This window comes from Lactuca virosa, chromosome 9 (assembly GCF_052849685.1).
Source record: "Lactuca virosa cultivar CGN04683 chromosome 9, Lactuca_virosa_CGN04683_v6, whole genome shotgun sequence".
Taxonomy (NCBI): domain Eukaryota; kingdom Viridiplantae; phylum Streptophyta; class Magnoliopsida; order Asterales; family Asteraceae; genus Lactuca; species Lactuca virosa.
In genome coordinates, this window is record NC_136434.1 from 280,864,563 (window position 1) to 280,880,282 (window position 15,720).

Below are 15,720 nucleotides of genomic sequence, written 5' to 3' on the forward strand. Positions count from 1 at the left end.
TAGTGAATTAAGACTGTCATGAATTGAATTGTAGATTGTCTAAAGAGTTTTAGACATATCAATGATATTGCTACAATGTTCACGAGTACTTTGAAATGGAGATTTAAGTATTGGATTAACCCACACTCAGAGAATTACTTCATGAAATTTATCAAGAGTAATTCTGAGACGATAACATCTTATAGTCTTGAAACGAAGATATATGAGTTATGGTTTACAAGTTAGTTGTGCATTGATGATGTGTAAACGCATCAGTAGCTTGATGTTATAAAACGTATTGTTGTGCATGACCTGATGAGTAAATGGTGCAAACATATAAGTCAAAGTTTATTCGTTCATTTTGTCTTAATGGGAAAAACAATATCTTTGGGCCCCTCGGTGATTTGGTGTTGACTTATAGTGTTGGGCCCGGCCAGGACTAAATTGATGTGTTCGATTAGAAGTTCTATGTCATTACAAATTTGAAATCGGGAAACAAAATATTGGACAATGAGATTGATTCTGTTCCATGTCACATGTCCGAATGATATCTTGCAGAATGAAGGATTATATGATCACTTATCGTAGGACATGTAACTGATTGGGCCAGAGTTCGACAACGACTTTTGGTAGCTACAATTTGCTAATAAATTTGGAAGATTATACTAGCAGTTATAGTTATTAGACTTATCCAAGTGGCAGACTATTGAGTTATGTGTCTAAGCCTATAACTATAATTGGTATAAACTTGAATTGATAGTATCACAGTCCTTTTGGGTTGCCCTCAAACCTAGTAATTGGACATGATGATTATTGGAGGGAGATGTTGATTTATTATTTGATTAATAAATTGAAATAAATAATTTATTAATATATTATGAGAATAATATATTAATTAGAAATATTAATATTTAGTTAATAATTAATCTGAAATTAATTGGAATTAATTTTAAGATTAATGAAATTAATTAAAAGCGTAGGGACTAAAATGCAATTGTTCAGTAGTTGAGCAAAAGACTCCAGAACCTTCCACACATAGGGTGGACGGTTTCTAGAGACCATTAGGGTTTCTAGAATTATCCTTGGTGTAGGGGTCGAAATGTAGATAGTGAAAAATCAAAATACTTTGAGTCTGTAAGAGTTCGAAATCAGAATGATTTCGACTCTATATGTATTTACAAGGCACATGTCGAATTCGAACTAAAATGTTTAGTCCTTGTGTTTTTGTTGTGTCTGTAACACCCTATAAATAGGGTAAGTATTAGAGTCGAGAGTAACTTTTGTGCTCTTCAACTTTGTAAACTCTCTCAAACTCTTGTACTCTTTACAAACGAAATATGAGCCAATTAGTCTTATTTACGATGTGTTTTTGTACTTTTGTACTCTTCAAACAATTACTATAAGGTGTGATTTGGATAAAACTTATACTTGGATGATATTATATGTACAAAGGCCTTACTTTTGCTAGTATTTTTTGTACATACCAAACTTGAATGATTTTTTTTTTGAACAAATTTGAAACTTAGTTATCTTTGTAAGACATTTCCCGATCGAGTAATTTTAACCGATAATATTAATCAAATCAGCCGATTACCGTAAAGTGTAATTTGAAAGAAATGTATAATTAGATTGTATTTTGTGTACAAAATACCTTAGTTTACTAGTATTTTTTGATATTTGTTGAAACTTAATTATCCTAATAAATCATTTTACCTCATCAATACTATTTATTTTTATTTCTTTCCATTTCTTTTCTACTATAGTTAAGGAACACAATCGCAAAGCTCAAACTCAAGTCAAACGAGCTTCAGTCGAGCGCCTACAAGTGCGCGTGAGCAAAGACAGTCGAACATGCATCCGTCTATGGCTCTACTAACGGAGCTCCCGTTACGAGACTTTCCTACTTTGACCTTTTTCATGTAAAAAAGTCCCCAAATCATTCGAAAAGTAAAGGCGCTTCCCTCTCCCCCATCTGAACTCCAACAATACATTCGAAAAAAAGCCTTCGAATCCACCACAACAGTAGCAGTATAAGTTCATCCTCGGGAATACGAGCTCCATCTCATAATTGATCAAGTCGTTAGTTCTTTCCGTCTATCCATTTACTGAATTTTGCTAAAGCTAGGGTTTTTTTCTTCCGTGGGCTCAGTTGTCATGTTAGTGAGTATAAATCTGTAAATTGATGGTGATTTTGCTTTCAGACTTGGGTCCTGATTAAATTTGAGGAAAGATTTGGTAGTTTGAGGTGGAATCTTATTGGGAATTTTGGGAATTTTAAGTTATTGTAGTGGTTAAGAAGTAGAGGTCGGGGAAACTAGGGTTTGCTCGGAAGAAGAAGTTTGTATGAAATCTTGAGGTAAAAGATGTTTTATTCTCAGTTTATATTAGCGAAAAAAGGCCCCTTGGGTACAATATGGATTGCTGCTCATTTGGAGCGAAAGCTTCGCAAAAATCAGGTTTCAGATACCGATATCGGCGTCTCTGTAGGTAAGTTTGTCTTCTTCTCGTTCGCTTTCTGTTGTTGTTGCGTTCTTAATTTCTGCTGCTTGTTTTGCCAGACTCGATCCTTTTTCCTGAAATGCCGATTGCACTCCGGTTGTCAAGCCATCTTCTACTCGGTGTTGTTAGGATATATTCAAAGAAGGTAAGTTACCTTTTCGATGATTGTAGCGAGGCGTTGCTAAAAGTAAAAAATGCTTTTCGAGCCAATGCTGTGGACTTGCCACCTGAAGAATCCACCGCTCCATATCATGCCATAACCCTACCGGAGACCTTTGATCTGGATGATTTTGAGCTTCCCGACAATGAAAATCTTCAGGGGTAAGTTTCACACTATCAATCTTATGTTTCCATCTATTTAGAACGAAAATTTCCAGGGATTAGCGTGACAATAATCCAATATCAACATCTTTTGCTGTAGTTTTGTTGATCATCATGTTGGTGCAAAGGAACAGATCACACTTCAAGATACTATGGAGGGTGTTGTTTACACTACTTCTGAATTTGGACGAGATGGTTGGTATTTCTGTTCATTAATAATGACCTTTTTGAGTTGATTTTCATTTTCTGTTTTCACAGAATTAATGAACTCATTTGTTCTTTTGTTCTTTAGAGAGATTTGGTGATGGTGAAGCATCTCACTTGGACCTTAATGAGGTAACTAATGTGGGAATTTCTATTTTTTAACATTATTTTAATTAATTAATGCAAACTCTAAAGGGCTTCTAAAAATTGGTGCTACAGGAACTTGTAATGGAGAAGGCTGCAACAACTGCTGCTGATGCTGATACCGATACATTGAATTCAAAGTATGCTCTCTGTGATTTAAGGACATTAAAATTATTAGATTCATCTAAAATTTTCTACTTTTTTTCATTATACAATATTCTAACATAATTATATTTTTCCAAAAGCAGTGTTGATCTTGATCCTCAGGCATCTTCCCAGGCAAAAACACCTGCAGAACCTGCTGCTGATACTGATACATTGAATTTAAAGTACGTTCTCTGTGTTTAAGCTTCACAAAGGACATTAAAATCATTATATTCATCTAAATCCTCTTCCTTTTTTTATCCATTCTACAATGTTCTAACATAATTATATTTTTCCAAAATGCAGTAGTGTTGATCCTCAGGCATCTTTTCAGGCAAAAACACCTGCAGAAACTGCTGCTGATACTGATACTGCTACATTGAACTCAAAGTATGCTCTCTGTGATTAAGCTTCAAAAAGGACATTAAAATTATTAGATTCATCTAAATCCTCTACTTTTTTTTTTCCATTATACAATATTCTAATGTAATTATATTTTTTTTCAAAAGCAGTGTTGATCCTCAGGCATCTTTCCAGGCAAAAACACCTGAAGAAACTGCTGCTGATATTGATACTGATACATTGAATTCAAAGTATGCTCTCTTTGAGACTATGATTAAACCTCAAAAAGGACATTAAAATTATTAGATTCATCTAAATCCTCTTTATCTTTTTGTCATTCTACAATGTTGTAACATAATAATATTTTTCCAAATGCAGTGTTGATCCTCAGGCATCTTTTCAGGCAAAAACACCTGCAGAAACTGCTGGTGTTACTGATACTGCTACATTGAACTCAAAGTATACTCTCTCTGTGATTAAAGGACATTAAAATTATTACCTTTTTGCCATTATACAATATTCTAACATAAATTATATATTTTTCCAAATACAGTGTTGATCCTCAGGCATCTTTTCAGGCAAACACACCTGCAGAAACTGCTGCTGATACTGATACTGCTACAGCTACAGCTACATTGAATTCAAAGTATGCTCTCTGTGATTAAAGGACATTAAGATTATTACCTTTTTGCCATTATACAATATTCTAACATAAATTATATATTTTTCCAAATACAGTGTTGATCTTGATCCTCAGGCAAAAACACCAGTTAAGGATGATGAAGATCATGATGCCATGTCTGATGATGATGGTTTAGATCAGGTAAGTAGAAAAACCCTAAAATTGTTTCTAGGGTTCCTTTTTTTTTTCTTTTCTTTTCTTATAAAGATTAAAAAAGATGACATTTTTATCTTTTTTTTTTTGTTGTCAGATGGATGATTCTGATGGGTATGATGATGGTGATGCTGATTATGTCCCAGATGACTATGAGGGCCCCTCTACCCCTGGATTATGGGAAGAACCAAATTTGCCCAATATTCAAGAAACTCCAACATGTGATGATGAATCTCTAAAAGAGAAACTAGAAAACACTTCCCAAAAGTTGACTGATTACGTGCCACATCAGCAAGAAAAGTCAACACCCGTGGACCATATGTCAATCGATGATTTTGGTGATCAATCCATTACTATGACTCAAGGTCTTGAAGGAGTTAAAGAAACATATTACGAAAATGCCATTGAAAAAGAACATGGAAATGATATTAACACCCGTGACAATTGGTTTAAAGTTCAAGGTACGTTTTGTTTCATTAAATGGAAACCATGGAATGGAATAACTCATTCCATTCCTTCCATATTCCATAATTCCATCAAGTGATCAAACCTTTAATTGTGTAATCAAATTTCTTTTCCTAATGCAGGAAATATTGAAAATGCATATCACCCTACTACTTCTCATTTGGTATCAAATTCAGAAACCCTAAATGAACATGAGAATAATCCTACAAATGTTTCTTCATTTCACTCACTTGAAACAACAAGGGAAAAAGAAAATCCCTCCAACTTTTTTGGAGGATCTGGTTTGATGCAAGGTGCATATTTTTTTTTATCTCATACTTATATTATTATTATATATAACATGTTATAAAGAATAATATTAAATGGTTTAATCTTTATAGGGGAAGCTTCACATGCAACAAATACATTTGATTTAAACTTGCAAGAGATTCACTTCACTCAATCTCATGATGAAGATCAAGTGGGATGCAATTTATACAATGAACAACCATATAATGTAAATCAAGGAGATAACATTAACAACACCACAAATATTTACACTTCTCATTTCTCTTCATCTGAGAGATTACTTGGTGTTCAAGAAAGGTTTCAAGATATACCTCAACAAGACAAAACAAATGTCTACACATCTCATTTTCAAGCTTCTGAGAGATTACCTGTTGTACAAGAAAGGTTTCAAGATGTAAATCAAGGAATTAACATCAACATCAACACAATCAACCCAATCAATACAAATATTTACACTTCTCCTTTGCTTCCTGTACAAGAAAGGTTTTCAGATCATGTAACTACTCAAAGAGACAACCCAAACAGTTACACTCCTCATTTCCCTGATACAGACAGATTACTTGGAGTACAAGAAAAGTTTCCACAAGGAGATAATGATAACATTAACACGAGTGGTTACACTTCTACTTTCCCTACTGCTGATACTTTGCTTGGTGTGCAAGAAAGGTTTCCACAAACAGATAACACGAATAATTACACTTCTTCTCAAATCTCTGCTCCAGATAGATTACTTGGTGTACAAGAAAGGTTTCAAGATCCAACTCAAGGAAACAAGTCAAACAATACAAATGTCTACCCTTCTTCTTCTTCTTCTTCTCATTTCGCTCCTGCTGAGAGATTGCTTGCTGTGCAAGAAAGGTTTTCAGATGCTGTGCTTCGTCAAAATACTACTACACCTGTTCAAGAAAATTTATCCAGGGGCGATGGTGGTCATTTTACAAGTGGAAAAAAAAGAAGTTTCAATGATAGCTCAATGATGTCACAAAGTATCAATTTTGGTGATCCTTCTGGTTTATTGACTACCAAAATAACTCCCCAATCTGTTCCAAATAATGATGATATTCTGTCATCCATTTTAGGTATGCAATAAAGCTCTTATCTTTTTTAATAAAAATTAAATTTCAGATTTAAAAAAATATATATATTTTTTTTGTTACAGTTGGAAGATCTTCAGTTATGCAAGTGAATCCCACACCTCCACAAAAAAGGCGGCGCCAGACTGCACCCAAACCGCCTAAGAGTAGTGTTCCGCCTAAACGAAAGGTTCCCATGGATGATAGCACTGTGTTGCATGGCGAGTATGTATTTTTTTTTTTTTTTAAATTGTTAGGGAAAATTACATAAACCCCCCTATATTTTCGCCATTTTTGTGGTTTCATCACTATATTTCGGTTTCTTTAATGAAAGACACCCAAATATTAGCTGAAAAGCTGACAGGTAGCTGAAAAACTGGCTGTTAGCTGAAAAGCTAGTTGATAGCTGAAAAATATTTTGTATTTTCTTTTTGTTATGTAATTTTCCCTTATTCTTATGTTTGTTAGATTTTTGTATTAATAATTTTTTATTTTCTTTTTTGTGAAAGTATGATACGCCAGCAATTGACTGATACAAGTGACATAAGGAGACCTAGAAAGAAGGTTTCTTGTACTTGGGTTGAACTTTCAATGATTCACAAACAACTTTGGGAAGATGCGATTTTTCATGAAGCTTTATTTACTGGTGAGTTTAAATTTACAAATCGTGTAATTTTTTAGAGTAAATTACACGAATGGTCCCTATGATTTGTGGTAATTTGCATGTTTGGTCCCTAACTTATTTTTTTAACTCGGAAGTTCCCTACAGTTTGTTTTTGTTGCGTGCTTGGTCCCTATCTTACCTAAAAAGACTATTTTGCCCTTGATTTTTTAATCTATTTTAGGTAAGGCAGGGACCAAGCGCGCAACAAAAACAAACTGTAGGGACCTTCCGAGTTAAAAAAAATAAGTTAGGGACCAAACATGCAAATTACCCCAAACCATAGGGACCATTCGTGTAATTTATGAAAATTTCATTGGACTTAAGAAATTGTATTTACTTCTCAGGCATGTCAATCAAATTAGCTTCTTTGCACAGTCGATCATATGATTTAAGGAAAATTAGGGTTTCCCGTGTAGAATCTTCTTCAGATGCACCACCACCACCCTTGCAAACTGTTTCCCAAATCGATGAAAATGTCGAAAATGCCCCTGAAGAAAATCTCAATCTCCGTGAGGGTAATACCACAAATGAATACCCTAGTGAAGAACAAATGAATGCAACCAATGAAGTAAGAGAAGAAACTGCAACAATTGAGACAGATGCTGCTCTCCAAAGTGTTCAATCAGATGAAAAGAGTGAAAAGACGGATATGCCCTCTGTTGGAATGGATGCTTCTATAGATATAAATAGTAAATACATTGACAATAAAACGGATGAAATTAAGATTGATATTGGTTCACCTGAAAAGACATCAGAAGCAAAAGATGAGGTTGAAGTGGTGGTTGTGGGACCCGAGGTTATTGCTTCACCTGAAAAGACATCAGAAGCAAAAGATGAGGTTGAAGTGGTGGTTGTGGGACCCGAGGTTGTTGCCATTGATCAAGAAATGGAGGAAATTGGGAAAAATGAGAATGAGGAAGAAACCCCAAAACCAGAAGTGGAGTGTAATGAAAATAACTCAGTTCCCGAGGGTACTTTTGGTAAACAACTTGAAGCAGCAGATACTGAAAATGTAACTGAAGTTGAATCTTGTTCAAAACAAGTTTTATTGGATAATAATGATAAACAAGTTTCAGATCATCAAGATGCTTCTCCAGAAGAAACAAATATTGAAGAAGATAATAATCCCAAGAATAGGCTTGATGATGATGTAAGTTATATATATATATATATATATATATATATATATATATATATCTTGTCAGTGCAAAAGACGTAAATGCCCTCAATCTAATTACATAATATATTTTATTAAGTCTTTGGCTTGTTTTTGTGCAGGAGGTGGAATATTCTCCAGTTCAGAATAATACAGGTTTAGAATGTGTATTTAATGAATATGTTTTAAGTATTTTGGTCTCATAGTTTTATTGCTAAGAATTATATTTTTTTTTTTGGGTATTTTCTTTTATCTTCAGATTTTCTGAATTTTGATGATGAAGATGACAATAATGCTGAAGAACCTGATGAAGATTTGAGTGATAATGAAGAAAAACGTTTAATTGATAACAGTGGATGGTCTTCACGTACCAAGTAAATAAAATAAATTATACTTTTTTTTTTTTACATTAATTTAAAAAGAAAATAAATAAAACCTTTTTTTTTGTAGGGCTGTTGGAAAATATCTCCAAAATATGTTTAATAAGGAAGAAGAGAATGGAAGAAAGGCTCTTCGTATGAACAGCCTTTTAAATGGGAAAACTCGCAAGGAGGCATCAAGAATGTTTTTTGAAACACTGGTAAAAACTTTATAAATTTTTTATTTTTATGTTAAATATTTTTATAAGATTGTGTTAAAAGATGGGAATGATTTTTGTAGGTTCTTAAAACGAAGGATTATATCCACGTGGAACAGAGTGATGCCTTTGAGAACATTGAGATATTGCCACGATCGAAGCTTCTAAAATCAGACTTTTGATCTGATGGAAGAAAAGAAAAGTTATGTTGTGTAGTTTGTTTTAGTATTTTAAGCATTTTATATGGAGAGGATCATATATTTATTTGTAATTAATCTGTAAAATAATTACCTTCTGTATTATTGTTAGATGCTAACATGTCTTGTCAGTTCTTTATTAATAATCTTGTTTAGATGCTGTGTGTATTTTTAGTCAATTAATTTCTTTCGACTTGTTATTCGAAAAATATGTTTCTCTTGAATGTTGCATTATTACTAGTATGACTTTATGTCGAGTATAATAATATAACAATGAAAAAGAAAAGCAACATTTGTTCATAAAGCTCATCATCATTAATACATACAACATTAAAAAACAAAAAAGCATGGCCTAAACAACGTTGTCAAAGATTAAATATTGGTTGTGAAAATAAATTATAATCTACAGTAATGAAAAGAATGTATAAAAATTTCTAAAAATAATAATCAGAAATCACTGGATTTGAAGCGTCTCAATTGCCTTCTTCCATTGGAATGCTCTCTCTTTCTGATCCTCAAATGACATAACTTTCTTTGGCTGCATAAAATCAGAAATTCTTCATTTCTTTCCATTACACTATTAATTTTTTTCAAAGTACAATTTTCTTAATAAGAAAATACTTAAAAGTACAATGTTGTAAATTGTAATATAACTCACCAAGCAAATCTTGAAATTTGTGGGGCTGGTGACGTGGATTCTAAGGTCATTGGAATTATCTGACCAAATTATGTTTCCTTTTGTGACTGACTTTGTGGGATCCACATAACTTTGTGGGGCTGGTGACGTGGATTCTTGAGTGTTCCCAATCCCACTTGAGTGACCCTAAAGAAATAGCAATGTACTTTCATTTATTTGTGTATATTATATATGATGGAATAACTTATTTGAAAAAAGATTGAAATTACAATGTTAAAAATGAACTTTTTTTTCGAAGTACCATGCGTTATAACAAAAAAAAAAAATTGGAACTATTATTTTGTAATAGAAAGAAATGGAAGTACATTTTTATTTCTTGCATTTAACCATTTTATGAAATATTAAATGGAGTATATATCGTTACCTCTAATGCAAGTTGTGGTGTAAATTATGCCAATCAATTGATTTAAAAAAACCATGATTCTTGAGTGAAGAATTACCATCATGTCCTCCACCAAGTCTCCTTGTAGGATCAGTATCCATCTGATGTAAGAAGCAGATTCTCAGGCTGTAATTAACTGATTGTTAGAAACATTTTAATGTAAATAAAAAACTATGATTATTTGAACAGATAAATACCTTAATGTCTCGATGTATTAATCCCAAATTATGGATGTATTCAAGAGCTTCTACAACTTCAGCTGCATAGAATCGAGATTCATCCTCCATCAATCGACCTTTCTGCCATTGTTGAAGGAATGTGATTAAAAGCTTTTATGATACTATATAACAAGATGCATTGAAGCTGTGAAACTTACTTACCCTGGTTATTTGATCGAAGAGTTCTCCACCTTCACAGGACTCGAGCGCCATGTCTTCATCAATTAACCAAATCCAGAATCAATTCAGGAAAGAATAGATGAAATAACTCGGAGAATGAGGGGAATTTTAGGTTTGTATGATGGATATTTGCTTACATAGTGAATCGTCATCTTGAAATGTGAAAAACAGTCGGATAATTCCAGGGTGATCAAGCTGATCGAGTACAAGCCTCTCCAACTTCACATACGGAGCTTTGTTTTCCTTTGTGATGAACTTTTTATCCATGATCTTCAAGGCGTAAAGTTTTCCTGTGTCTTTCTTTCGTGCTCTCACTACCTGATGTCATCATCGAATTTCATTTGTAAACAGATGGTGAAGCGCAGAACTAGAGATCAATGAGAGAAACCAAAGAAAACTGAACCTTCGAATACGAACCATAGCCATAGATCTTTCCCAATTCGAAATCATGGATGGTGAAATTCTCTTGTGGTGCCCTAAATGCCAAGTTTGTTGATCGATTGGAATTACGATCGACATGTTTGTCTGTAACGTTCTGAATGCTTAGCTTAGAATCAAAATCCTTCTCCATTTCACCTCCAACCATAGCCAACATTTCTCTCCTCCGTTTCCCCTTTAATCCTGTCTTAGTGAAGATGAAAAAGAAGAGATTTTGTTCGCATTCGTCTGTTTCTCTCTCTAGAAACCTTGGAAACAGAGGGTGATGCACAGATGAAAGGGGAAACCAAGGACCGTTGAACAACAGAGTATATGACATGAACAAGACATCAGATCAGACAAGTATCTCTTTTTCCAACTGAAGGTAGTCTGACAAAGCCAAGTATCAATTCAAATAAACCCAGATAAAGCAATTTTGATTCATCAACATTCAAAACCCTAAAAAGCAAAATCGAAGGGAAGATGGAGGGATCGAGTGAGGAGGGCATGTGAATTTGTGTGATTATGTTGTTTGCTTCTCTCTCCAGATGTATATTTATCTTTGTATGCATATTCCTCCTAAAAAGGAGGGAAATTTTGTGAACGTAAATACTGTAGTAAGTATGAAATGAAACGTGTATTATTCAATTCTATGAATTGATCTTTGTTTGATGGTATCAAACTATACCGAGATGATTAATAAAAATAACCTTTACCTTTCTTTTTAATTTGAAAAATAAGCAATTTTTTGGAAATGTTATCTTTCATACTATTTAATTATCTTATGAAGTTGGTGGTGTAGGTGTCATTTCGTAATCTGATGTCTTGCATTCCGTACTGACGCAGTAAATTCCAAAGTACAATCCATAATGTACGAACATTTCGAAGTGACGCCGCGGAGAGCAATGGGTGCAAATAGACAGTTCTATGCAATATATTGTTCAAGACTACATATGTTACGGTGTAGATTTAACTAATGATAACAATTTTTATAGGTTGATTATGTTCGTTGCTTCAAAATCCAAGTTATATACTAACCATATTTGTCTGTTTTTTTCAATATTTTGGACTAAACATAATAATGAAGATTATTGACGATAATGATGTTATATATTTTCTTAGTTTTGTAACTAGTATGTCTCATAACACTGTATAGTTGTTTGTTTAATTTTTTTTTTTTGGAAATTAACATTAATGGATTTCGTAGGAGAAAATCGTTTTGGTGGCAATGAGTTGTCCGGTGCAAGAAGTAACCAATTATGTAATTTAATAGTTACGACACTGAAATAGGTTCCATGTTACGATGGGTGGTACACGGACGTAATGTTAGGTATAAATGTAAGGTTGTTGATGATGAGGGTCAAACGATTGATGGTGACAAATCATCAATCAATCAAGTAAAATTGATCATGCAAGTTTACTTCAATAGGAAACTCGTGAAAGATCTTTATGATTAAGAATCATGATAGAATTGTATTGTTAATAATATATGATCTTAAAGGGTCACACCAATAACAACTTGCTTCAAATAGATTACTTATAAGAATTTGATTCTTAATAAATATTCATAACTCTTATAGTTAAATGTAAATTATTTATTTTAGGAAAATAATAATTTTCAATATCAAATATCATAATATATCATAAGGTATGATTTATTAATTCATGTACATCATTTTTGACTAAAATGACTTTTGTTTTTTAGTTAAAAAGATAAGAGTTTATATCTTATAAATATTTACAAATATTTGTCTTCTTTCTCATTAAAACCGTGGATTAGAATATGGGAGACAAGAGATGGTCTCTTGATTATTTTAACATGAAATACATGCTTTAGAAGCATGTCTTGACAATATGATTAAGATGTAGGCTTTTAGAGGTATGACCGCAGAGTGTTAAGAACTAATTGGTAAAAAAGAAGAAGTTAAAGGCTTTCCTTTGGTTCTCTTTCCTCCCATTCTATCCGTGACTTTCATGTACTCTTTCTCTCATTCTCTTTTCTTGCAAAGGCTTGAAAGATAAGATACTTGCATGTTCTCTTTAAGTCAAAACTTGGTTTTGTCTTAAAGCTTAAAAGTTTAGGACTAGCATCCATTCAAGTTGGTAATTGTTGGTGTCATACTTTGGAGGATTTCTTCTTGCACTCTTGCCTTCTTCATCAAATTTCTAGCCTCCCCTTGAGGATTCAAAGACATCCAAAGTTGTTTATCTTTTTTCCTTTATGGTTGTAAAATCTTTCTTTTGCTTGCAAAATGGTTCTTTTGTGGGTATAAACATGTTTATGTTGGTCAAAATTTAAATTGCTTCCGTGGCTGTCTTTGAATTTTTGAAACTATTTTGAATAAAACCCAACAACTGGTATTAGATTCATCTTTACAAGCTTGATTAGATTTTTAGATTATTTGGATAATCTTAGTTTTTTTGGAAATATGTATAACTTGTTTAGTAAAAATATGTTCATACATATTTTATATAACAACTTTATAATTTTTATTGTTATTTTATGTGACCAAAAGTTTACATGTATTTTTGGTCATAAAAGTTTTCTTAAAAAAACAAAGGTTGTTTTTATATGTTAATGTATATTTAGAGTGCATAAACAAGCCATAGACCATTTGTGATGTTATTTGTGTTGACTTGTTAAAATGGTTGTAATATTTATTCATTCATATGATATGTAATAATTAAATAGATAGTTTTCACATTGTTTATTTTTGTAAGTAATAGATTAGTATTAAAATAGTTTATTTTTAAAAAAATATAGCAAGATTGAAAGTGGTGACCATTTTGGAGCATGTCAACCTTACCCACGTTTTTATGAAAGGTTTTATAACCTTCATGAAATATTCAAGAACTTGCAACAAGGAGTTGTCTAAGCAAGTGACAGCATGAAGAACATCATTTAGAATATTTGGCCCCTTTTGATCTTTTAGGAATGGACTTGCCATTTTTGTGATGACTCACAAAAATGTCACTAGTTTATGGTTTGGTTTATGCACATATGCATATTTGCGTTGTTTATTTTATGTCATTATTATGTTTGGTTGAAAAATAGGAATTTTGCATGCTTGATGATATTTTAAACATAAAAGACATTACATGGAGTTTGATTTTCAAAATATGTGTTTTAAACATAAGATGTTTAAAATGGTTTATAAAATGAGTTTTATTATTTAAAACTCTAAAACGACAAATTTTGAAGATTAAAGTCTATAAATTTAAAATAGAGATTTTAGAGACTTATCCAAACTCCAAACATTTAATAATAAAATGAAATTTTATTAAAAAGACTAAAAATTGGTTCTTTAGTACTTGAACGATAAAATGTTAATATAATATACTAATTTTAAAATTGATCTCGAAAAAATAGTTAATAAATTTGGAATTTTATTTAACTATAAGAACCTAATATGAGAAATATGATTTTTTTTCAAATTAAGTGTACCATGTAATATTGGATGCATGCAATATTCATGACACCGTATGTTTTATACTATAATTATAAAACATTTATAAATCCCTTTCAAAACACAAGTCTATGCCATCCAATTATAGGAACATTAACACATCATTTGCATAATGCTTGTGGGATAAAGGTCAACTAACCACTTGTTGTATCTTTTGATGGTCGATGTGTATTCACGATTTCTATAACTAGTTATGGGCCAATTACACAAGTTTCTCTAATTGGTTGACTTAATCAGATATATTTTGTGATAAATGTCACCTAAGCAAAAGAGGTCTGAGGCATAGATTGGATCAAACATGTCAATTATGAAAAGGGTTGTTAAGGATCCCATATAGCTAAGAATTATATTTTGATGTGTTAAGTAAATCATTACTTAGCTTGTTGAATTAAATAAATGGGATAAATGTCACCTAACAATTTACTTGTTTTGCAACTTGGATCATGGACTTTAATAATTAATATTTTAGAAACATAAAGGGTATTAATTAAAGAATTAAATACTAAATAAAACTTTGTTAAAATTTTTAGATGACCCCATTGTAACGTCCCAAAAATCAGAGTAACATTTTTCATTTTTAAAACACAATCCAAAAGCGCAAAAGTTACCAAAACATTGTTTACAAATCATAATAAGTCAAAACATCGAATCAAAGTATCAATCAACATAAATTGCGGGATGATGTGTACAATCACGCCTTCGCCTTTCCCCGCTCATCAGAAGTACCTGAACATTGAAATCCAAACTGTAAGTCAAAGCTTAGTGAGCTTCCCAAAATACCCCATAATACAAACAATTAAAGATATAACACAAGCATGCATACATGGTTTGTTGGTCCTTGACATCCACCCAAATATGCCGGGTTTGTTGGTTTACAACACAGAGAAATAACACCTCAACCCAACCATCTAGGGTTTTTTGGCTCGTGGCCTCAACCCAACCATCCAAGTTTGTTGGAACATGGCCTCAACCTCACCATACCAGGTATGTTGGCTTCCAGTCTCAACCCAACCATACCAGGTTTGTTGGCGCACGACCTCAACCCAACTACCCATATATCGACATATATACCACATATCACACATATAACTATCATATCAATCCTACATTCTAAGATACATAAACACAATAAACGGGTCGGCCTTGGTGCCTTAGACCCATTGACATAGTGAGAGAACTCACCTCTTAAACCGGACATAAGCTGAAATAAGTCTCGACTCCAAATACCGGCTCTACCCTTCAATTATTATGCAAATCATTGCCCAACCTTAATTAATACTAGATTACCCAAAATATCCTTAGGTTCAAATTGGTCAAACTCAACAAATCAGCCGAGTCGATTCAGTCTCGTACGCAGGGCGTACTTGAACTTACACGGGGCGTACTCGATCGCGACCGAACAGTCGGGTGCCTAACCGCGTACGCGTGACGTACCATCTGGTACGCCCAACGTACGCATCTGAATGTTCTT

At 32.8% G+C, this 15,720-nt stretch overlaps 2 protein-coding genes across 4 annotated transcripts; one reads left to right on the forward strand and one right to left on the reverse strand.

The window, feature by feature from the left end:
* Nucleotides 1–1,842: 1,842 nt before the first annotated feature.
* On the forward strand, nt 1,843–9,043 carry LOC145137932 (sister chromatid cohesion 1 protein 4-like). The gene is made up of 21 exons (XM_079072073.1): nt 1,843–2,466; nt 2,538–2,799; nt 2,900–2,994; nt 3,092–3,135; nt 3,223–3,287; nt 3,393–3,476; nt 3,598–3,681; nt 3,801–3,884; nt 4,012–4,092; nt 4,187–4,279; nt 4,372–4,456; nt 4,566–4,929; nt 5,056–5,226; nt 5,314–6,300; nt 6,381–6,519; nt 6,804–6,940; nt 7,303–8,108; nt 8,237–8,270; nt 8,374–8,488; nt 8,565–8,694; nt 8,775–9,043. The coding sequence occupies exons 1-21, from the start codon at nt 2,343–2,345 to the stop codon at nt 8,871–8,873; spliced, it is 4,083 nt and encodes a 1,360-aa protein (XP_078928199.1). The 5' UTR covers nt 1,843–2,342; the 3' UTR covers nt 8,874–9,043.
* A 129-nt stretch (nt 9,044–9,172) lies between these two features.
* On the reverse strand, nt 9,173–11,351 carry LOC145137933 (3-phosphoinositide-dependent protein kinase 2-like). 3 transcript variants are annotated; one of them, XM_079072075.1, is made up of 7 exons: nt 10,769–11,351; nt 10,503–10,683; nt 10,348–10,400; nt 10,165–10,266; nt 10,026–10,093; nt 9,547–9,711; nt 9,173–9,426 (listed from the first exon to the last, which is right to left on the reverse strand). In XM_079072075.1, the coding sequence occupies exons 1-5, from the start codon at nt 11,120–11,122 to the stop codon at nt 10,058–10,060; spliced, it is 726 nt and encodes a 241-aa protein (XP_078928201.1). In that variant the 5' UTR covers nt 11,123–11,351; the 3' UTR covers nt 9,173–9,426; nt 9,547–9,711; nt 10,026–10,057. The 3 variants fall into 3 exon arrangements, with proteins under 3 accessions (XP_078928201.1, XP_078928202.1, XP_078928200.1); XM_079072076.1 differs by having other exon boundaries at nt 9,177–9,426; nt 9,950–10,093; nt 10,783–11,351; XM_079072074.1 differs by having other exon boundaries at nt 9,177–9,426; nt 9,950–10,093.
* Between the last annotated feature and the right edge of the window lie 4,369 nt (nt 11,352–15,720).